Source organism: Coregonus lavaretus, assembly GCF_964263955.1.
Source record: "Coregonus lavaretus genome assembly, chromosome: 26".
NCBI lineage: Eukaryota > Metazoa > Chordata > Actinopteri > Salmoniformes > Salmonidae > Coregonus > Coregonus lavaretus.
In genome coordinates this window covers 32,044,022-32,068,531 of record NC_140013.1, presented here as the reverse complement: position 1 = coordinate 32,068,531, position 24,510 = coordinate 32,044,022, and the positions used below count along the sequence as shown (strand labels likewise).

Sequence of the window (24,510 nt, the reverse complement as noted above, 5' to 3'; positions counted from 1 at the left end):
TTGCCCCCTTCTTTGAGTGCTGCAGGTCCTTGCACGAGTCCAGAATAGCTACGGGACAACGGACTCCTGGTCCGTCTCACACACGAAGTGGACTGTGTATAAACTAACCGAGAACAAGTCAAAGACGGGGCTCCGCTGTTATTCCAAGTCTTACCTTCATTTGGGGGGTAAATCCGTGCCGAAGAAACAAACGTAGAAATCCCAAGCAGCACAGAGGTCAACGTAAACAAAATCCCAGCCATGAGTGCCATTTGTCGTTCGCCTTTTTTCTCGTCGTTCGTTCTGCTCCTCACAGTTCTTGCTCTCTCTCTCTCCCTGTGGAATATGCGTTTGAAGCAGGGATAGAGCGACGCTCCGAAAACAGCCGGGAGGCGGGGCTGCGCGCTCTGACGCGGCAGTCAATCCAAATAGGAAACGCAGCGGACGGGAAAACAGGGGCAATTAATCATTAACTGTCCCCCTACCCCTCAGCCATGAGTGGACACTTGGCCAAAAATGGGACTGTGTAAAGGGCCAGTTGTTACTGTAATATTTAGTGCATTTCTTTCATGCGGACACCACTATTGTTCTTGTTAAAGAGAACCAATAAACTTCCAAGATAATGTTGTTACATTGTTATTAATAATGCACATGCAATTCCCAATAACGTTTCATGACTTCTGTCCAAGTTTCTGAATTTTTAAATATTGGTATACATTGTTAGATCTAGGCTATAGCACCAGTGTCTCAAAAGTGCTTTGCTCAAAGAATCCTAAAAAATCTTAATTATTTCTTCGGACTAGTCGTTGTCATGTGTAGGCAGATAGTTGTCATTCTTCTCATAACGTGAATTATCCGCCTACTCGTCATTGGGACCGCGTTGTGATCCCTACATGAATGTCGTCTCCAGTGATGCGCAGCGCTGTCCAAGATGAAACACTTTAGACCAATGTCGCCACCTAGCGGATACAATCACAGATGTTCCATAATCCAATAGATACAGACCCGATAGCATAACACGAAATCCCACTTTGGGAAATTGATCATAACAATTCTGTGATGAATGATGGGCACGAATCCCGTGTTATTGGATTATAGTCGTTATTCTAAAAGCATTTGATCAAGGTTGTATTGGAATTAAGGTGTGTTGGGCTGATACATCTGGGGTTCCATCCCTGAGTTGTGATAACAAACATTCTAATAACAGTTAACGCCTAAAGGTCTGCAGACTATGAAAGGTATAGAAATAAATCGCTAAGAGTAGCCTAATGTTTTCCTTTGGGTTCTTCCTCAAACAATGAAGGCATTATTCGGTTTTGAAAAATCCCATGTGTGCACCCTTTTGGTTTAGCCTGTCTGTCTGTCTATTTACACGTTTTCTTCACCCTCCCTCCCTCACGTCCTCCTACGCAGGCTGGATCTTTCTCCATGCTCCCGCGGATGAGCCAAGTTTTGCAGCCTCCAGGCAGGCTTCAGTGAGCCACAGAGTGCCATCGTCATGGGATAGGTGGGTAGTTCTCGCATCACCTCACACAGTTACTAATACATACACAAAGGGCCAGCAGGTTACCCATAGTTCTTCCTCATCATGCCTCTTTCATTTAAAGTGATGCTACAGAGGTTTTGTATAATTTAAGCCAGTAGTTTTAAAGTAGTACAGCCAAAATGGTCCCCGAAAATGTTGCACAATTGTGTACTATGTCATCCGTTTCGTATGATACGTTTCCTGCCTCAAAAATGTGCAATTCGTACAATATGTTACGAATTTGTAAGTGCTTAAAATCCCACTTGGATTTGTAAACAGTAGGCTATACCTGCCTATGCAACCAGTTTAGTAGGTAGTCTGGCTAATGCCTAAACCACACTCTCCATGTACAGTCATGGTTAAAAGTTTTGAGAATGACACAAATACTAATTTTCACAAAGTCTGCTGCCTCAGTTTTGATGATGGCAATTTTCATATACTCCAGAATGTCATGAAGAGTGATCAGATGAATTGCAATTAATTGCAAAGTGCCTCTTTGCCATGAAAATGAACTTAATCCCCCAAAAACATTTCCACTGCATTTTAGCCCTGCCACAAAAGGACCAGCTGCCATCATGTCAGTGATTCTCTCGTTAACACAGGTGAGAGTGTTGACGAGGACAAGGCTGGAGATCACTCTGTCATGCTGATTGAGTTAGAATAACAGACTGGAAGCTTTAAAAGGAGGGTGGTGCTTGAAATCATTGTTCTTCTTCTGTTAACCATGGTTACCTGCAAGGAAACACGTGCCGTCGTTTTGCTTTGCACAAAAAGGGCTTCAAGAAAGTCCAGCAAGCGCCAGGACCGTCTCCTAAAGTTGATTCAGCTGCGGGATCGGGGCACCACCAGTGCAGAGCTTGCTCAGAAATGGCAGCAGGCAGGTGTGAATGCATCTGAAACCACAGTGAGGCAAATACTTTTGGAAGATGGCCTGGTGTCAAGAAGGGCAGCAAAGAAGCCACTTCTCTCCAGGAAAAACATCAGGGACAGACTAATATTCTGCAAAAGGTACAGGGATTGGACTGCTGAGGACTGGGGTAAAGTCATTTTCTCTGATGAATCCCCTTTCCGATTGTTTGGGGCATCCGGAAAACACCTTGTCCGGAGAAGACAAGGTGAGCGCTACCATCAGTCCTGTGTCATGCCAACAGTAAAGCATCCTGAGACCATTCATGTGTGGGGTTGCTTGTCAGCCAAGGGAGTGGGCTCACTCACAATATTTCCTAAGAACACAGCCATGAATAAAGAATGGTACCAACACATCCTCTGAGAGCAACTTCTCCCAACTGTCCAAGAACAGTTTGGTGACGAACAATGCCTTTTCCAGCATGATGGAGCACCTTGCCATAAGGCAAAAGTGATAACTAAGTGGCTCGGGGAACAAAACATCGACATTTTGGGTCCATGGCCAGGAAACTCCCCAGACCTTAATCCCATTGAGAACTTGTGGTCAATCCTCAAGAGGCGGGTGGACAAACAAAAACCCACAAATTCGGACAAACTCCAAGCATTGATTATGCAACAATGGGCTGCCATCAGTCAGGATGTGGCCCAGAAGTTGATTGACAGCATGCCAGGGCGGATTGCAGAGGTCTTGAAAAAGAAGGGTCAACACTGCAAATATTGACTCTTTGCATAAACTTAATGTAATTGTCAATAAAAGCCTTTGACACTTGTGGAATGCTTGTAATTATACTTCAGTATACCATAGTAACATCTGACAAAAATATCTCATAACACTGAAGCAGCGAACTTTGTGAAGACCAATACTTGTGTCATTCTCAAAACTTTTGACCACGACTGTAGGCGTAACTATACCAACTCAGAATGGGAAGAAGAAATTAAAGTGAATCATCAAAATAGCTGGCCTGGCACCATAGACTATGATTGAACTATAGGGCTATATACAGTACATCATCACTTTCCTACCCTCACCTAGGTTATTAGGCCTATATCATCATTTATTTAACTTTTTGGGAAAGATTTAAGAACAAAGCACTGGCAGGCATATCCTGTTCATCAATCCCACTAGTTGTTCATTAAATGACTCATTTATGCAGTAGTCTGACTTGTTTTGAAACAATATTCTCAGCTTTTGTAACTATAGGCTAATACCACCCTCAGATTTCCATAAAGTTTAGAATGGCAGTTACGGATCGCTCATGAGTGTTTTCATTGTGGGTGATCTCATTCTGTATAGAGCAGTCTTTGTCCCCTGTGTTTAGATAGGTCCAGTAGCTTTGATTTCCCTCATGGATGCCAGTCTCGTGAGAGGAACTCGTGTTTTTTCCAATACCAGGCAGTAAGGGCTGCTATTGAGGCCTGCTCTTGGACTAATCAAGGAAATTACATTAGATCAGAGGGAAGGAAGGTGACTGTGTTGGATATGGATGGAGTAGAAGGGTGGAGGGGTGAATATTGGCCTTATGGTGGGGGGGGGTCGGGGGGTCTCCTGGGAGGCCATTCTGCGTCTTGTGGGGGTATGGTTGCTCCAGTGAAAACATCTCTATCCACATGAACTCGGTGTAGCATCTGGCGTTCCTCAAGATTGGCCACTTACTAAGTTCCAACATTGATTGTCCAATACCCGTCACGACCTGAATGGCGGTTTTCCATTTTCCCCTGACAACAAGCCACGCAACCATAAAACCCGGACTACTAATGGAACACTTTTCACAAGCTCAACCAATGGTGGCGAAGTTGCGAATTCCTGCTAACGAAGGGGCCTATTGACGTACAGGCAGGGCTGCCACTGAGACAAGGTGGGGGAAGGAGGGGGTGAGAGAGCGGGGGCACATTTCTTGTCTTCGTTCATTTGTGTCACAGGTTTTTTGATTGATTACACTCTGATAATTTCCTTTATCCTCTCATCAAACGATAAGGCACTTTTTCTAAAGTGGCATCCCACCCTTCCTCCTCCCTCCTCATCCCACTCCGCTTTCTCCAGATGGCACCTACTGCCCACACATCTGCATTGTGTGCCAATCACACACACACACACACACACACAAACCTTGACTCACACACTCACAGCCGCTCCTGTGTGTTCCCTTAGTTTGTGTGTTGCAGTTTCTTTTAATTGTCAACTGAGCAAAACCCCCACCCCTCTCTCCTCCAAAATCTCCCTCTCCCCTCCAAAATCCCCCTCTCCCTGGGCTAAAACAGCTTTGGTCATTGTCTTAGCTGATTCTAGGCTGAGCCTACCTTACTGAAGCAGGGCTGAAGCCCTGAGCCCTGCGGAGAGCTGACCCCCAGGCTAAGGACCCTGCCTACCGCCTCCGGACCCCAGTCTCATGTGGTGTTTCCTGGGAACGCTGTCAGAGAGATAGCCCCTGGAGGTCAGGGTGTGTGGGAGTTGGAGAAGAGGAGGGAAGAGGATGAGGAGATGAAAGAAGCAGAAAGAGAGAGAGCTTCAAGCACCAACCCAGCAGTGTGTCAGTAACTGAGACAGGATAAGACGCTCTCATCTCTGTAGCTCACGCAACATGTCTCACTCACTGCAGGGATGGATTTAATCACATCTTCACAGTCACACAAGACATCAAATACCGGTTCTGTGGATTTCAGTTTTACAATGTCTGTTTAAACTGAAGCATGGAGACTGTTTGACTCTGAAACACCAATTCCACATTTACTATCCTTACCTGTTGCCTGTTGTTGTCCAGCAAACCACAAACTTGTGATCTCTTTGAGGTAATCCTTCTGCAAATAAAAGCTTACCATACCAAAAACATCGTATCCATACAATGGCTAACACTTAACATTCTACCCTGCTATTCACTGCATCTCCAATTACTACCCACCCTCTCCCCCCACTCTCAATTACCCACCGTGGCTGGTGCCCCATGCCCAGCCGGTGCAGTGTGATCTGGCCTTTCCCTGCCCCTGGCAGCCCCCTCTCCACCTCCTGCCTGGTGGTCAGCGGTCGATATGAGCCACTGCGACTATGATTGCCAGAAACATCCGCAAGGCATTGAGGGGCCATTTTGTCATCTTAAAAAGTCTTCAAGTACTTACAGGCACCAGCAGCCCTACAATATGGTATTTTCTTTGGCTTTGTCATTGTTTTTTTAATATGTCACAGTTGTAAGAACCCTCCATATGGAGAAGTGAAGTCTCCATGTCACTCTGTAGTGTAGGCTACACATCCCCCCATCCTTGTCTATATGAAAGATCTAACTAATCTGTCCCATTTTGTTGCAGAAGTATCACTTTGTGGTGTTAAGAGCGGGTTAATGACCTGGTAAATCTGGTGTCAGTGTGAGATACAGTTCCTGTCAGGGACGTGTTTAAATGTCAGTACAGCACATTTACTCAACGCTTAAAGTATCAACACACAACTACAAATCAGCCTTAACTTTGGGCAGGTTTTCAAGCTTTACGTAAAAGATTACATAAAAAAATAGACATTTGGCAGTGGAAGCAGGGAATAACCACTCTGGGGGAAATGATTTAAGGCGTCTGTAAGTCTTTTTATGGCATGGTGTCAGACGCTGCACAGCTCTCTTCCTATCCCAGAGATCCAGCTCTCTCCCAGGGAATCGGAAGAGACTCAGAGCGGACAGAGGATCTGGGATTAGAGAATCATTAGTCTTTCTCAGATAATTCTTTCACCGGGAAAGCAGGAGTGTTGGAGATGGAGTTTTAACGGTTCTCACTCACAAGGAGAGCAAACATGGACATAGAGTGTGAGCACCTCTCGCCATGACACGTTTGAGTGTGGTTGACAGGACAGACAGAGTGATTTTGTAACAGAGTTAATGTCAACCCTGTTACCAATGGTACTGGATTAAGACTTTTCACTTGCTTGATGGTTGTAATCTGTACCCTCTACTAGGATATAGCTAGAGAGGTTGTGATGGAGGACATGTTGTGAAAACCTGGCTAATCAGATCAGAGATTACTTCTAGGAATGGTGACGGTGGAAGCAAACCTGCCGCCTGAATGTATCTTCTCTCTCTCTCTCTCTCTCTCTCTCAATTCAATTTCAATTTAAGGGCTTTATTGGCATGGGAAACGTGTGTTAACATTGCCAAAGCAAGTGAAGTAGATAGTAAACAAAAGTGAAATAAATAATAAATATTAACAGTAAACATTACACTCAGAAGTTTCAAAAGAATAAAGACTTTTCAAATGTCATATTATGTCTATATACAGTGTTGTAACAATGTGCAAATAGTTAAAGTACAAATGGGAAAATAAATAAACATAAATATGGGTTGTATTTACAATGGTGTTTGTTCTTCACTGGTTGCCCTTTTCTTGTGGCAACAGGTCACAAATCTTGCAGCTGTGATGGCACACTGTGGTTTTTCACCCAGTAGATAAGGGAGTTTCTCTCTCTCTCTCTCTCTCTCTCTCTCTCTCTCTCTCTCTCTCTCTCTCTCTCTCTCTCTCTCTTTATTTCTTTCCTTCTCTCTCTCTTTCTCTGTCTCTCTCGCTCTCTCTCTCTCTCTCTCTCTCTCTTTATTTCTTTCCTTCTCTCTCTCTTTCTCTGTCTCTCTCGCTCTCTCTCTCTCTCTCTCTCTCTCTCTCTCTCTCTCTCTCTCTCTCTCTCTCTCTGCAAATAGTTAAAGTACAAAAGGGAAAATAAATAAACATAAATATAGGTTTTATTTACAATGGTATTTGTTCTTCACTGGTTGCCCTTTTCTTGTGGCAACAGGTCACACATCTTGTTGCTGTGATTGCACACTGTGGTAATTCACCCAATATATATGGGAGTTTATAAAAATTGGATTTGTTTTCGAATTCTTTGTGGGTCTGTGTAATCTGAGGGAAATATGTGTCTCTAATATGGTCATACATTTGACAGGAAGCTAGGAAGTGCAGCTCAGTTTCCACCTCATTTTGTGGGCAGTGTGCAAATAGCCTGTGTTCTCATGAGAGACAGGTCTGCCTTCGGCGGCCTTTCACAATAGCAAGGCTATGCTCACTGAGTCTGTACATAGTCAAAGATTTCCTTAATTTTGGGTCAGTCACAGCGGTCAGGTGATTAGGGCCAAATAGCATTCTAGTTTGTAAATTCTTTCCAATGTGTCAAGTAAATATATTTTTGTTTTCTCATGATTTGGTTGGGTCTAATTGTGTTGCTGTCCTGGGGCTCTGTGGAGTCAGTTTTGTGTTTGTGAACAGAGCCCCACAGACCAGCTTGCTTAGGGGTGCTCTTCTCCAGGGTCGTTTCTTTGTAGGTGATGGCTTTGTTATGGAAGGTTTGGGAATCGATTCCTTTTAGGTGGTTGTAGAATTTAACGGCTCTTTTCTGGACTTTGATCATTAGCGGATATCGGCCTAATTCTGCTCTGCATGCATTATTTGGTGTTTTACATTCATTTACATTTTACAGTCTCAATTTGGTGTTTGTCCCATTTTGTGAATTCTTGTTTGGTGAGCAGACCCAAGACCTCATAACCATGAAGGGCAATGGGTTATATAACTGATTCAAGTATTTTTTGCCAGATCCTAATTGGTATGTCAAATTTTATGTTCCTTTTTATGGCACAGAAGGCCCTTCTTGCCTTGTCTCTCAGATCGTTCACAGCTTTGTGGAAGTTACCTGTGGCGCTGATGTTTAGGCTGAGGTATGTATAGTTTTTTGTGTGCTCTAGGGCAACGGTGTCTAGATGGAATTTGTATTCGTGGTCCTGGCAACTGGAACTTTTTTGGAACACCATTATTTTTGTCTTACTGAGATTTACTGTCAGGGCCCAGGTCTGACAGAATCTGTGCAGAAGATCTAGGTGCTGCTTTAGGCCCTCCTTGGATGGGGACAGAAGCACCAGATCATCAGCAAACAGTAGACATTTTACTTCAGATTCTAGTAGGGTGAGGCCGGGTGATGCAGACTGTTCTAGTGCCCTTGCCAATTTGTTGATATATATGTTGAAGAGGGTGGGGCTCAAGCTGCATCCCTGTCTCACCCCACGGTCCTGTGGAAAGAAATGTGTGTGTTTTTTTTGCCAATTTTAACCGCACACTTGTTTTTTTGTGTACATGGATTTCATAATGTCATATGTTTTCCCCCAACACCACTTTCCATCAATTTGTATAGCAGACCCTCATGCCAAATTGAGTCGAAAGCTTTTTTTAAATCAACAAAGCATGAGAAGACTTTGCCTTTGTTTTGTTTTGTTTGTTTGTCAATTAGGGTGTGCAGGGTGAATATGTGGTCTGTCGTACGGTAATTTGGTAAGAAGCCAATTTGACATTTGCTCAGTACATTGTTTTCGCTGAAGAAATGTATGAGTCTGCTGTTAACGATAATGCAAAGGATTTTCCCAAGGTTGCTGTTGATGCATATCCCACGGTAGTTATTGGGGTCAAATTTGTCTCCACTTTAGTGGATTGGGGTGATCAGTCCTTGGTTCCAAATATTGGGGAATATGCCAGAGCTGAGGATGATGTTAAAGAGTTTAAGTATAGCCAATTGGAATTTGTGGTCTATATATTTTATCATTTCATGTAGGATACCATCAACCCCACAGGCCTTTTTGGGTTGGAGGGTTTGTATTATCTCTCCCTCCCTCCCTGTGGGTGTGTGTGGAAGGCGGGTGGGAAGGTAAGATGCTGCTGCACATGGTAATGACCAGAGGTGAGCTGATTAAAATTTAGCAGGTGTTACATGGCGTCCCACAGCACCATGACAGCGGTCAGGGCTTATTGAGTTACACAGAGGAGATCTCTCTCTCTCTCTCTCTCTCTCTCTCTCTCTGCACAGACTTCATCAAAATAAACCTATTCACACACACAGGCAAGCCAGTAAGTAAACGTATTCAAATAGACACCCCACACGCACACACACAGATAATCTCATCAACTAGGACACACACACACACACATACAGTGGGGAGAACAAGTATTTGATACACTGCCGATTTTACAGGTTTTCCTACTTACAAAGCATGCAGAGGTCTGTAATTTTTATCATAGGTACACTTCAACTGTGAGAGACGGAATGTAAAACAAAAATCCAGAAAATCACATTGTATGATTTTTAAGTTATTAATTTGCATTTTATTGCATGACATAAGTATTTGATACATCAGAAAAGCAGAACTTAATATTTGGTACAGAAACCTTTGTTTGCAATTACAGAGATCATACGTTTCCTGTAGGTCTTGACCAGGTTTGCACACACTGCAGCAGGGATTTTGTCCCACTCCTCCATACAGACCTTCTCCAGATCCTTCAGGTTTTAAAGCTGTCGCTGGGCAATACGGACTTTCAGCTCCCTCCAAAGATTTTCTATTGGGTTCAGGTCTGGAGACTGGCTAGGCCACTCCAGGACCTTGAGATGCTTCTTACGGAGCCACTCCTTAGTTGCCCTGGCTGTGTGTTTCGGGTCGTTGTCATGCTGGAAGACCCAGCCACGACCCATCTTCAATGCTCTTACTGAGGGAAGGAGGATGTTGGCCAAGATCTCGCGATACATGGCCCCATCCATCCTCCCCTCAATACGGTGCAGTCGTCCTGTCCACTTTGCAGAAAAGCATCCCCAAAGAAAGATTTTTCCACCTCCATGCTTCACGGTTGGGATGTTGTTCTAGGGGTTGTACACATCCTTCTTCTTCCTCCAAACACGGCAAGTGGAGTTTAGACCAAAAAGCTCTATTTTTGTCTCATCAGACCACATGACCTTCTCCCATTCCTCCTCTGGATCATCCAGATGGTCATTGGCAAACTTCAGACGGGCCTGGACAAGCGCTGGCTTGAGCAGGGGGACCTTGCGTGCGCTGCAGGATTTTAATCCATGACGGCGTAGTGTGTTACTAATGGTTTCTTTGAGACTGTGGTCCCAGCTCTCTTCAGGTCATTGACCAGGTCCTGCCGTGTAGTTCTGGGCTGATCCCTCACCTTCCTCATGATCATTGATGCCCCACGAGGTGAGATCTTGCATGGAGCCCCAGACCGAGGGTGATTGACCGTCATCTTGAACTTCTTCCATTTTCTAATAATTGCGCCAACAGTTGTTGCCTTCTCACCAAGCTGCTTTCCTATTTTCCTGTAGCCCATCCCAGCCTTGTGCAGGTCTACAATTTTATCCCTGATGTCCTTACACAGCTCTCTGGTCTTGGACATTGTGGAGAGGTTGGAGTCTGTTTGATTGAGTGTGTGGACAGGTGTCTTTTATACAGGTAACGAGTTCAAACAGGTGCAGTTAATACAGGTAATGAGTAGAGAACAGGAGCGCTTCTTAAAGAAAAACTAACAGGTCTGTGAGAGCCGGAATTCTTACTGGTTGGTAGGTGATCAAATACTTATGTCATGCAATAAAGTGCAAATTAATTACTTAAAAATCATACAATGTTATTTTCTGGATAAAATCGGCAGTGTATCAAATACTTGTTCTCCCCACTGTACATACATACATACATACATACATACATACATACATACACACACACACATACCACCCTTGCAATACGGAAAACAAAAGCATGTGCAAACAGCAAACATAATACCAGCTCCAAAACCAAACCGAAGTGCTCTGGTGGACAGATGCTTTCCCCACTGGACCTAAAAAACAGCCTTCCAGACATGTGCTGCAAATAGAATGGAGGTTGGTTCAGGTCAAAGCAGACACTTTCTGGCAAATAACACCCACTCACACACACACACTTGCAAACATACTCTGTCTCACAGACAAACATACAAACAAACAAACACACACACACACACACACACACACACAAATAAGCAGACAAGGCACAGGTACAGTAAGGGAAAAATGTATTTGATCCCTTGCTGATTTTGTACGTTTGCCCACTGACAAAGACATGATCAGTCTATAATTTTAATGGTAGGTTTATTTGAACAGTGAGAGACAGAATAACAACAAAAAAATCCTGAAAAACGCATGTCAAAAATTTTATAAATTGATTTGCATTTTAATGAGGGAAATAAGTATTTGACCCCTCTGCAAAACATGACTTAGTACTTGGTGGCAAAGCCCTTGTTGGCAATCACAGAGGTCAGATGTTTCTTGTAGTTGGCTACCAGGTTTGCACACATCTCAGGAGGGATTTTGTCCCACTCCTCTTTGCAGATCTTCTCCAAGTCATTAAGGTTTCGAGGCTGACGTTTGGCGACTCGAACCTTCAGCTCCCTCCACAGATTTTCTATGGGATTAAGGTCTGGAGACTGGCTAGGCCACTCCAGGACCTTAATGTGCCTCTTCTTGAGCCACTCCTTTGTTGCCTTGGCCGTGTGTTTTGGGTCATTGTCATGCTGGAATACCCATCCACGACCCATTTTCAATGCCCTAGCTGAGGGAAGGAGGTTCTCACCCAAGATTTGACGGTACATGGCCCAGTCCATCGTCCCTTTGATGCGGTGAAGTTGTCCTGTCCCCTTAGCAGAAAAACACCCCAAAAGCATAATGTTTCCACCTCCATGTTTGACGGTGGGGATGGTGTTCTTGGGGTCATAGGCAGCATTCCTCCACCTCCAAACACAGCGAGTTGAGTTGATCCAAAGAGCTCCATTTTGGTCTCATCTGACCACAACATTTTCACCCAGTACTCCTCTGAATCATTCAGATATGAATTGGCAAACTTCAGACGGGCCTGTATATGTGCTTTCTTGAGCAGGGGGACCTTGCGGGCGCTGCAGGATTTCAGTCCTTCACGGCGTAGTGTGTTACCAATTGTTTCCTTGGTGACTAGGGTCCCAGCTGCCTTGAGATCATTGACAAGATCCTCTGGGCTGATTCCTCACCGTTCTCATGATCATTGCAACTCCACGAGGTGAGATCTTGCATTGAGCCCCAGGCCGAGGGAGATTGACAGTTATTTTGTGTTTCTTCCATTTGCGAATAATCGCACCGACTGTTGTCACCTTCTCACCAAGCTGCTTGGCGATGGTCTTGTAGCCCATTCCAGCCTTGTGTAGGTCTACAATCTTGTCCCTGACATCCTTGGTTGCTCTTTGGTCTTGGCCATGGTGGAGAGTTTTGAATCTGATTGATTGATTGCTTCTGTGGACAGGTGTCTTTTATACAGGTAACAAACTGAGATTAGGAGCACTCCCTTGAAAGAGTGTGCTCCTAATCTCAGCTAGTTACCTGTATAAAAGACACCTGGGAGCCAGAAATCTTTCTGATTGAGAGGGGGTCAAATACTTATTTCCCTCATTAAAATGCAAATCAATTTATAATATTTTTGACATGCGTTTTTCTGGATTGTTTTGTTGTTATTCTGTCTCTCACTGTTCAAATAAACCTACCATTAAAATTATAGACTGATCATTTCTTTGTCAGTGGGCAAACGTACAAAATCAGCAGGGGATCAAATACTTTTTTCCCTCAGTGTAGCTCCTCAGTGCCAAAATAGCAATTACCAAGCAGGCCATGCAGTGAGATAGGAGCCACTCTGTTGACTGACTACCCTCAGGAACACCAGCTCGTTATTACTTATGTAAATATCGCATGACAGTGTCTCCATCCAATTTAGAGAAGAATGACTGTGTGTGTGTGCGTGCGTGTGTGTGTAGAGGAGGAAGGGAATAGTGGAAGTCATTTCACTCCACTGAAATTGGAAGGTAGAGAGAGATAGTCTGGTTAGATGGCAGTGCTCCTTGACAGAGAAAGAAACATGCTCAAGAAAGAAAATCGCAATATTCAGTACAGAAAAACCCAATTGCTTTCATGGAACTCATGAAGAGGAGGCATTCCTTCTGCATAAACATTGTATCCATACAATGGCTAACACTTAACATTTTACCCTGCTATTCACTGCATCTCCAATTACTACCCACCCTCTCCCCCCACTCTCAATTACCCACCGTGGCTGGTGCCCCATGCCCAGCCGGTGCAGTGTGATCTGGCCTTTCCCTGCCCCTGGCACCCCTCCTTTCACCACCTGCCTGGTGGTCAGCGGTCTATACGAGCCACCACAGGCCTTTGGTCACACCCCAACAGGACTGCGACTATGGTCTCCAGAAACGTCTGCGATGCATTGAGGGGCCATTTTGTCATCTTAAAAAGTCTTCAAGTACTTACAGGCACCAGCAGCCCTACAATATGGTATTTTCTTTGGCTTTGTCATTGTTTTTTTAATATGTCACAGTTGTAAGAACCCTCCATATGGAGAAGTGAAGTCTCCATGTCACTCTGTAGTGTAGGCTACACATCCCCCCATCCTTGTCTATATGAAAGATCTAACTAATCTGTCCCATTTTGTTACAGAAGTATCACTTTGTGGTGTTAAGTTTTAATGACCCGGTAAATCTGGTGTCAGTGTGAGATAAAGTTCCTGTCAGGGATGTGTTTAAATGTCAGTACAGCACATTCACTCAACGCTTAAAGTATCAACACACAACTACAAATCAACCTTAACTTTGCGCTTTTAGATACTCTGAACAAAATATGTTTTTACTTTCTAGGTTAGTTTAGGATGAAAAACAAGTGATCAGCGTGTAGTTGATCGATGTAGCTTGTACCAAATAAGGTTGCCTCTTTGTAGCATGTAACAGCTATATTTTATCAATCCCATTATTCTTCCCTTCTCATTGACCGAAAAAATATATATAGTCACTGTAAAAGCAGTATTACAGAACTTTATCCTCTTCCAATTATTACTGTAGGCTCCCTTCTAGACCTTTCAGATACAGTGAGACAGATAAATAGTGGGAGGGGGGGGGGGAACAGAAGCTAGAAACTGTTTCTCAGATAATGATTGGCAGGTCCTGTGTCAGCCCAGAGGTGTGAGTGATAAGGTCCTGATAAGGCTGACGACCTCCCACCTTAACCCTGACCCCATGACCCTGCTCATGTGACTCATCCATGGGAATCAGAGGCGTGTGGCCGATCCTGTGAGCGCCTTGCTTGAATGAGCCTCTCTGCTATGTTTGTTAGTGACTTTTAACCTGTATATGTGGCTATTAGTTCCACACACAGCCGTGCATGTGTACTGTCCATCTGTGGTTTCCTGGACCCAGTTTTTCTAAAGTTATCTATCCGTATTTCAGCTTTCGGATAGGGTTAAATGCATAGAAACAGATTGAATAGAACGATAGTCCCCATTCAAGTCAATGATTTGTCTGTTCTATTCATTATATTTCTATACATTTAATCCTATCCGATAGGCACAATCCAGATAGATAACTTTAGAAAAATGGGGCCCTGGGGATAGTATGGCTCTAGTATTGACAGTTAGTCTAAGTCTATGTTGGTTGTTTGCAGGATATCAACCCAGTCAAGGGTAAAAACCATCCTATCCACCATACTACTCGGACTCCATTAGCCAAAAGCAGGTGTGCTCTTTCCCATTCTCCATTAAATGTATGGATATACCTATGAGTGGTGTCCCATGTGTCCTCCTCTCGCAGCCTAACCTTCTCTCCCCCTCTCTCTTTTCCTTCCATTTCCCCCTTAAAGGTTGCAGGTAAATGGGGGGTAAAATGTGCCCCCTATCGCCCCTCTCTCTCTGTGGTGAAACGCTAGCCCCCCTGCTGCAGCGTTTAGCCCCCCACTCCCAGGACCCATCTAGAGCCCGGTGTGCCCCTCTCTCTCTCGCTCTCTCTCTCTCTCTCTCTCTCTCTCTCTCTCTCTCTCTCTCTCTCTCTCTCTCTCTCTCTCTCTCTCTCTCTCTCTCTCTCTCTCTCTCTCTCTCATCACAGACCATTAGCCGCTTTGGAAGGAATGCTACCCTCGTGGAAAAACAGAGCGCAGGCACAATAGAGCCTTTTCACAGTCGACTTTTATTACTTACCGTCTCTGAGGAGTGCCGCCCACCACCACCCCCTGCCCCGCTGGCTCGGGCCGACTTTGTGCATGTAGGGTGACTTTCTAATTATCTCGGTCATCGGTAGCAATACACGTTTTTATAAGTCATTCAGCATCAATGTGTATTGATATGAAACTTCCCCGTCTCCTTTTCTGGAAACGAAAAACTGGAACTGAAGACAGTACAGTGGAAAGCTAGGCGTCAGTTGATGTCCAGCTATCAATCATCAACCTAAGTTTCTGGTGTTGTATCCCACCTTTGTATCACTGTAACTCTAATACTGTCTCTCTATTGTCTCTTCCAGCTTATCATCATCATCATCATATTTCAATGACATAGACATTTGCTTATTGGATTTTATTGAAGTAACGTGTGTGTTTTCATTGGAGTACTGTGTGGAGTACTGTGTGTGTGTCACACCCTGGCTCTGGGGACTCTATATGTTGAGCCAGGGTGTGTATATTCTATGTAGTGTATTTCTGTGTTGGCCAGAGTGGTTCCCAATCAGAGGCAACGAGTGTCAGCTGTTGCTGGTTGTCTCTGATTGGGAGCCATATTTATAGAGGCTGTTTTCCCACAATAGTTGTGGGATCTTGGTTTCAGTTGGTTTGTTCCTAGTTTTGGTCTGTACCGTAGGACTGCACGTATCGTTTGTTGTTTTGTTCGAGGGTTTACTCTCTTTAAATAAATATGTTTGCCTGCAACGCTGCGCATTGGTCTACTCCGTCTAACGATCGTGACAGAAGATCCCACCATACCAGGACCAAGCAGCGTGTCCAGGAGCAGGCGGCCTGGACATGGGAGGAAGCGCCGGGAAAGGAGCTGGAAAGGTTGGCGATGGCCCAGGTGGGCAAATCGTGGTCCTGGGAGGACATGCTCGGGGGCAAGGGGCCATGGGCTAAGATTAAGGCCCTGGCGAGAGAGGAGCAACGGCGTCAACAGTGTCGTCGTCGGACGGACGAGAGGCAACCCCAGAAATTTTTTAGGGGGGGGCACACGGCATGGGCGACTGGGCAGCAGGAGGCTGCCACAGGGCGAAATGGGAGACGAGGAGAGAAGGCCACCGGGTTACGGGAGCCATTGGTGAGAGGAGGGAAGGAAGTTGTAGAGGCACGGCGAGAGGTACTGAGGTGTATTGCCAGTCCGGTCCGGCCCGTTCCTGATCCCCGTTTAAGGCCAGTGGTGTGTGTTCCCAGTACGGTCCGGCCTGTTTCTGCTCCTCGCACCAAGCCTACGGTGCGCGTCGCCAGCCCGGCCCGGCCTGTTCCTGCTCCTCGCACCAAGCCTACGGTGCGCGTCGCCAGCCCGGCCCGGCCTGTTCCTGCTCCACGCACCAAGCCTACGGTGCGCGTCGCCAGCCCGGCCCGGCCTGTTCCTGCTCCTCGCACCAAGCCTACGGTGCGCGTCGCCAGCCCGGCCCGGCCTGTTCCTGCCACTACTCGCACCAAGCCAGGTGTGCGAGTTGTCAGCCCGGTCCGGCCCGTTCCTGCTCCACGCACCAAGCCAGGGGTGCGTATCGTCAGTCCGGTACGGCCCGTTGCTGCTCCACGCACCAAGCCAGGGGTGCGCATCGTCAGCCCGGTCCGGCCCGTTCCTGTTCCACGCACCAAGCCAGGGGTGCGCATCGTCAGCCCGGTCCGGCCCGTTCCTGCTCCACGCACCAAGCCAGGGGTGCGCATCGTCAGCCCGGTACGGCCTGTTCCTGCTCCTCGCACCAAGCCTACGGTGCGCGTCGCCAGCCCGGCCCGGCCTGTTCCTGCTCCTCGCACCAAGCCTACGGTGCGCGTCGCCAGCCCGGCCCGGCCTGTTCCTGCTCCACGCACCAAGCCTACGGTGCGCGTCGCCAGCCCGGCCCGGCCTGTTCCTGCTCCTCGCACCAAGCCTACGGTGCGCGTCGCCAGCCCGGCCCGGCCTGTTCCTGCCACTACTCGCACCAAGCCAGGGGTGCGAGTTGTCAGCCCGGTCCGGCCCGTTCCTGATCCACGCACCAAGCCAGGGGTGCGTATCGTCAGTCCGGTACGGCCCGTTGCTGCTCCACGCACCAAGCCAGGGGTGCGCATCGTCAGCCCGGTCCGGCCCGTTCCTGTTCCACGCACCAAGCCAGGGGTGCGCATCGTCAGCCCGGTCCGGCCCGTTCCTGCTCCACGCACCAAGCCAGGGGTGCGCATCGTCAGCCCGGTACGGCCCGTTCCGGCTCCACGCACCAAGCCAGGGGTGCGCATCGTCAGCCCGGTCCGGCCCGTAGCTGCTCCACGCACCAAGCCAGGGGTGCGCATCGTCAGCCCGGTCCGTCCCTGCTCCACGCACCAGGCCAGGGGTGTGTGTTGTCAGTCCGGCACAACCCGTGCCTGGGTCACCGGTGCCTGGTCAGGTACCGGTCAGCTGCTCCACACCGGAGCTGAAGCAATCCGCTTCTACGATGTCCAGTCCAGCTCCGGTCAGCGGGGCCAAACCGGACCAGGGGCGCCACGGGGGGATGGTTGAAGGGTGGTGGTCTAGCCCGGAGCCGGAACCGCCTCCGAGGAGGAATGCCCACCCAGCCCTCCCCTGGGTTGTTGATGTTTAGGCGCGGTCGCAGTCCGCGCCTTTAGGGGGGGGTACTGTCACACCCTGGCTCTGGGGACTCTATATGTTGAGCCAGGGTGTGTATATTCTATGTAGTGTATTTCTGTGTTGGCCAGAGTGGTTCCCAATCAGAGGCAACGAGTGTCAGCTGTTGCTGGTTGTCTCTGATTGGGAGCCATATTTATAGAGGCTGTTTTCCCACAATAGTTGTGGGATCTTGTTTCCAGTTGGTTTGTTCCTAGTTAGGTTTGTCCTTTGGATGTCACGTATCGTTTGTTGTTTTGTTTCACTGTTCGTGTTAGTTCGATTAATAAAGTATGTTTGCTTTCAACGCTGCGCATTGGTCTACTCCGTCTAACGATCGTGACAGTGTGTGTGTGTGTGTGTGTGTGTGTGTGTTAGGGGGTTTCTCATCCCTGGCCCACTGTGGTACGTACACAGGGCCTCTTTCTCCCTGATGGAGTGTGCTGAGAGGTGGGATGGCCCAGGGCTGGGGGACGGCTACACTCCGCTAGGGAAATGTGGGAAGCTCTTCAGCAGGATGAGTGGTCAGAGTGACAAACACACATGATCATGGGACAGACACACACACACACACACACACACACATACTGCACACACACACACACACACAGCCTTATTTTATGGGATTCCAGGACACTTCTTTGATGTGACAGGCAGGAATGACAGTCTTAATCTTGACTGATAACATATGACTGCTAACCTGACAGTGTGTTTGTATGTGTTTTGGGGAGAGGGACTCCAAAGGTAAATATATGTGTGTAGCCTTGAATAGGTGTGTGTGTGTCAAGAGTGTGTGTGTGAATGTGTGTGTGTTTTAAGGGGATGGCCAACCATTACACACTCCTAATGGTAATTCTGAAATGAGGCCAGAGGTTAAGAGAGGGCTTTCCATTTCTAAACCTCTAATATGTGACGAGAGAGGGTGGTGTTTATGTGTATGTAACATACTATAAGTAGATGTAATCCAATGCAGGAAACAGGCAGGGTGAAGGCGTTAAAGCTCCACTGTTTTCCTGAGACACGGCCGTTGACTGTTTCACTCAAGACTCTGTAATATGGGCCATGGATTGGGTTTCAATGGAGGAGCTTTCAGTATGTACTAAACTGTCAACACTAGTAAAAAAAATAAGAAACGTCCACTCAAGGTCAGTAAAGAACGCTAAATATTTTTTTAAAGTCCAGGAATCAGTTTAAAACAGCTTATGAATGCAATGAGTATGTTACTATTCAAATATTTGATTAAAAACAGGAAACTTCATGACGTGTTATTTCAGTTTTGTCTTGCTCTTCTGCTGAATCATTATAAAAGGCAATGCAGTGGACTTCAACACATGACAAGAGCTTCCTACATCCCAGTACTGCCTCGTCACAACAGTCACTCATTTGTCCTTACTTCCTTTACTTACATTCACTATAGTACTTACTATACAGTACTCTACAGATGGCTTTTCAAAGGACCTGCCATGTCCACACAAATTCCCCATCCACACACACACACATCCGAATGTCCAACACATCACTTTTCCCTTATGTGTAACTACCTGTTTGCCCCTATGCGTAAGTACCTGTCAACGATACCTTAATCCTTTCACACCTGATCTCTTCATCCCCCTTCATATAACACCCATATAAATAATGACAAATAAAGTGCTAACACTGCTAACTCCTTTGATTGTGACTGAGAGTGTTATGTCTGTTTCAGTATGCAGTCACATTTTGCCCCCTTTAACGGCCTAGTTCATGTTGTCCCATCAGTGTTAGGCCTTTGTCTTCCTGTATGAGCTACAGATGGGTTCTCTTTAGTGTCTCCCACAGTTACGAGTCCAACCATTAGACCAGTCTGATTGGAGAGTGTTTATTGGAGAAGGATCAAGTTGTCCCCAGTTACTGATCTAAGGTCAGTTGTACGTTTATCCCATCTAAATGGTAAATGTTAGGATTCAGGGAGGTAAAAACTGATCCTAGATCTGTAGCTACAGGCAACTTCAACCAGGAGAATGTTTATTGGGTAAGGGGGGAGAGGGGAGGAGCGCAGAGTGGGGAGAGGGAGGACGTTAAGCCCAGTCTTTTGAAGATCAGTGGGGGCTGATTGCTTTGTAACGAGATGAGGATTGGAGCCAGCGTGAGAGAGAGGAGAAGAGAGTTGTCTGGGTCTTCTCCTCTGTGCGGCAGAGAGAAGCGAGAGAGAGCCACCTCAGGTGTTATTTCCTGCAGTGTAGGGCCAGTCATGTGTAAACCAGCCTGGGGAAATACACATCAAGCTGAAGCTGAAGTCCAGATCTACACATCAAGCTGAAGTAAAACCTAAAGCTAGAACACAGGGGAAAGAGAAGTCCAGAACTACATATCAAGCTGAAGTAAAACCTGAAGCTATAACATAGGGGAAAGAGAAGTCCAGGGGTCTCATTTATCAATCATACGTTGGCACAAATCTGTGCTTAAATCATGCGTGGGATCATTTCCACGCAAAGTGTGAGATTTATCAATATAAACGCTTGCTTGAGAGTGTGCGTTGCTTGAGAGTGTGCGTAAATTCACGCACAGCGATGACCATGCGTACACACAGTGCCAAGTGGTTGAATAAGGGAATTACTTGTCAAGTGTATAATGGGGAAAATATATGTTGAAAATGTGTGACATTGTGAGTAATAATTAAAACATTGTTTTATTTAATTGTATTTCCATTGTCAATTCATGCAACATCTTGACAGGCTATATATAATATGACCATATCAGTACATTTATTACGATAATAATCCATATAAAGTACAGTAATTTGTTAAATTAGAGGCAAGTGTGAAAGTTTAAAAATTATGGCTGATCTGTTGGAAGATTTGGCACGCGCTCCATTTCGAGACAGGTGGGAAGTTTTTTGTAGAAAGTACAAATTGGTTCATCAGATATTGTTTCCCAAAACCAATCTTATAGGATCTTTGCGAGGATTTAAGACCTACTTTAGAAAGTCAAACACATGCCATTCCGGTGCATATCAAAGTGCTATCCACCCTCGGGTTTTTGGCAACGGGCACTTTTCAGCAGGAGCCTGCCGATCGGCATCTCACATCCCTCGATGAGCCAACGTTTTGGATGCAATCATCAGCAAAACGAACGAATACAATTTCCATACACCATCGCACAACAGTTTGAAGTCAAGAGGGGTTTCTTTGCCATCAATCGGTTCCCAAATACAAATGGAGCAATAGACGAATCCCAAAGCATGTTCAACTATGTGAATAGAAAAGGCTTCCACTCTTAATATACAGGTTATGTGGAGGTACAAAACATGCAAATAATGCTGCTGACCAGGTGACCAGGTGGAACGCACTACTCCTTTATTCTGCAGAACAGCAATGTTGGCCTATACACCTACAGGAGGGAGCTGCTGAGGATGGATGGCTTATTGGTGAGTGTTGCCTACTCATTTGAAGTATATTTGCCATTGCGAAAGCAACTTGAATTGAACCTAATGGTGCTCTCTTTGTAGCAATGGTGCTCTCATGTTTTGCAGAGGGGTCAAAAATGTATTTTGCATTTTAATGAGGGAAATAAGTATTTGACCCCTCTGCAAAACATGACTCAGTACTTGGTGGCAAAACCCTTGTTGGCAATCACAGAGGTCAGACGTTTCTTGTAGTTGGCCACAAGGTTTGCACACATCTCAGGAGGGATTTTGTTCCACTCCTCTTTGCAGATCTTCTCCAAGTCATTAAGGTTTCGAGACTGACGTTTGGCAACTCGAACCTTCAGCTCCCTCCACATATTTTCTATGGGATTAAGGTCTGGAGACTGGCTTGGCCACTCCAGGACCTTAATGTGCTTCTTCTTGAGCCACTCCTTTGTTGCCTTGGCCGTGTGTTTTGGGTCATTGTCATGCTGGAATACCCATCCACGACCCATTTTCAATGCCCTGGCTGAGGGAAGGAGGTTCTCACCCAAGATTTGACGGTACATGGCACCGTCCATCTGACCTCTGTGATTGCCAACAAGGGTTTTGCCACCAAGTACTAAGTCATGTTTTGCAGAGGGGTCAAATACTTATTTCCCTCATTAAAATGCAAATCAATTTATAACATTTTTGACATGCGTTTTTCTGGATTGATTTGTTGTTATTCTGTCTCTCACTGTTCAAATAAACCTACCATTAAAATTATAGACTGATCATGTCTTTGTCAGTGGGCAAACGTACAAAATCAGCAGGGGATCAAATACTTTTTTCCCTCACTGTATTTGATACACTGCCGATTTTGCAGGTTTTCCTACATACAAAGCATGTAGAGGTCTGTAATTTTTATCATAGGTACACTTCAACTGTGATGGACGGAATCTAAAACAAAAATCCAGAAAATCACATTGTATGATTTGTAAGTAATTAATTAGCATTTTATTGCATGACATAAGTATTTGATCACCTACCAACCAGTAAGAATTCCGGCTCTCACAGACCTGTTAGTTTTTCTTTAAGAAGCCCTCCTGTTCTCCACTCATTACCTGTATTAACTGTACCTGTTTGAACTCGTTACCTGTATAAAAGACACCTGTCCACACACTCAATCAAACAGACTCCAACCTCTCCACAATGGCCAAGACCAGAGAGCTGTGTAAGGACATCAGGGATACAATTGTAGACCTGCACAAGGCTGGGATGGGCTACAGGACAATAGGCAAGCAGCTTGGTGAGAAGGCAACAACTGTTGGCACAATTATTAGAAAATGGAAGAAGTTCAAGATGACGGTCAATCACCCTCGGTCTGGGGCTCCATGCAAGATCTCACCTCGTGGGGCATCAATGATCATGAGGAAGGTGAGGGATCAGCCCAGAACTACACGGCAGGACCTGGTCAATGACCTGAAGAGAGCTGGGACCACAGTCTCAAAGAAAACCGTTAGTAACACACTACGCCGTCATGGATTAAAATCCTGCAGCGAACGCAAGGTCCCCCTGCTTAAGCCAGCGCATGTCCAGGCCCGTCTGAAGTTTGCCAATGACCATCTGGATGATCCAGAGGAGGAACGGGAGAAGGTCATGTGGTCTGATGAGACAAAAATAGAGCTTTTTGGTCTAAACTCCACTCGCCGTGTTTGGAGGAAGAAGAAGGATGAGTACAACCTCAAGAACACCATCCCAACCGTGAAGCATGGAGGTGGAAACATCATTCTTTGGGGATGCTTTTCTGCAAAGGGGACAGGACGACTGCGCCGTATTGAGGGGAGGATGGATGGGGCCATGTATCGCAAGATCTTGGCCAACAACCTCCTTCCCTCAGTAAGAGCCTTGAAGATGGGTCGTGGCTGGGTCTTCCAGCATGACAACGACCCAAAACACACAGCCAGGGCCACTAAGGAGTGGCTCCGTAAGAAGCATCTCAAGGTCCTGGAGTGGCCTAGCCAGTCTCCAGACCTGAACCCAATAGAAAATCTTTGGAGGGAGCTGAAAGTTCGTATTGCCCAGCGACAGCCCCGAAACCTGAAGGATCTGGAGAAGGTCTGTATGGAGGAGTGGGCCAAAATCCCTGCTGCAGTGTGTGCAAACCTGGTCAAGACCTACAGGAAACGTATGATCTCTGTAATTGCAAACAAAGGTTTCTGTACCAAATATTAAGTTCTGCTTTTCTGATGTATCAAATACTTATGTCATGCAATAAAATGCAAATGAATTACTTAAAAATCATACAATGTGATTTTCTGGATTTTTGTTTTAGATTCCGTCTCTCACAGTTGAAGTGTACCTATGATAAAAATTACAGACCTCTACATGCTTTGTAAGTAGGTGTCACACCCTGGCTCTGGGACTCTATATGTTGAGCCAGGGTGTGTATATTCTATGTGTTGTGTTTCTATGTCGGGATTCTAGTTTTGTATATCTGTGTTGGCCAGAGTGGTTCCCAATCAGAGGCAACGAGTGTCAGCTGTAGCTGGTTGTCTCTGATTGGGAGCCATATTTATACAGGCTGTTTTCCCACAATAGTTGTGGGATCTTGTTCCAGTTGGTTTGTTCCGTTTGGTTTGTTCCGTGTTGGTTGTTAACCTAGGACGTCACGTCATCGTTTATTGTTTTGTTCGAGTGTTTACTCTCTTTAAAAGAAGTATGTTCGCTCATCACGCTGCGCCTTGGTCTACTCCGTCTCACGATCGTGACAGAAGATCCCACCATACCAGGACCAAGCAGCGTGTCCTGGAGCAGGCGGCCTGGACATGGGAGGAAGCGCCGGGAAAGGAACTGGAAAGGTTGGCGATGGCCCTGGTGGGCAAATCGTGGTCCTGGGAGGACATGCTCGGGGGCAAGGGGCCATGGGCTAAGATTAAGGCCCTGGCGAGAGAGGAGCAACGGCGTCAACAGTGTCGTCGTCGGACGGACGAGAGGCAACCCCAGAAATTTTTTAGGGGGGGGGCACACGGCATGGGCGACTGGGCAGCAGGAGGCTGCCACAGGGCGAAATGGGAGACGAGGAGAGAAGGCCACCGGGTTACGGGAGCCATTGGTGAGAGGAGGGAAGGAAGTTGTAGAGGCACGGCGAGAGGTACTGAGGTGTATTGCCAGTCCGGTCCGGCCCGTTCCTGATCCCCGTTTAAGGCCAGTGGTGTGTGTTCCCAGTACGGTCCGGCCTGTTCCTGTTCCTCGCACCAAGCCTACGGTGTGCGTCGCCAGCCCGGCCCGGCCTGTTCCTGCCACTCGCACCAAGCCTACGGTGCGCG

The 24,510-nt window shown here is 46.4% G+C and overlaps 1 protein-coding gene across 1 annotated transcript in view; it reads right to left on the bottom strand.

The window, feature by feature from the left end:
- Nucleotides 1–285, bottom strand: part of LOC311101991 (ephrin type-A receptor 4-like) — a gene marked incomplete at its 3' end in the record, with an annotated part of 35,331 nt that extends 35,046 nt beyond the window's left edge. Inside the window, exon 1 of the mRNA XM_084143217.1 lies at nt 155–285. Within this exon, the coding sequence (XP_083999343.1) occupies nt 155–251 (97 nt within the window). The 5' untranslated portion in view covers nt 252–285. The remainder of the gene's footprint in view (nt 1–154) is intronic.
- Nucleotides 286–24,510: the final 24,225 nt, after the last annotated feature.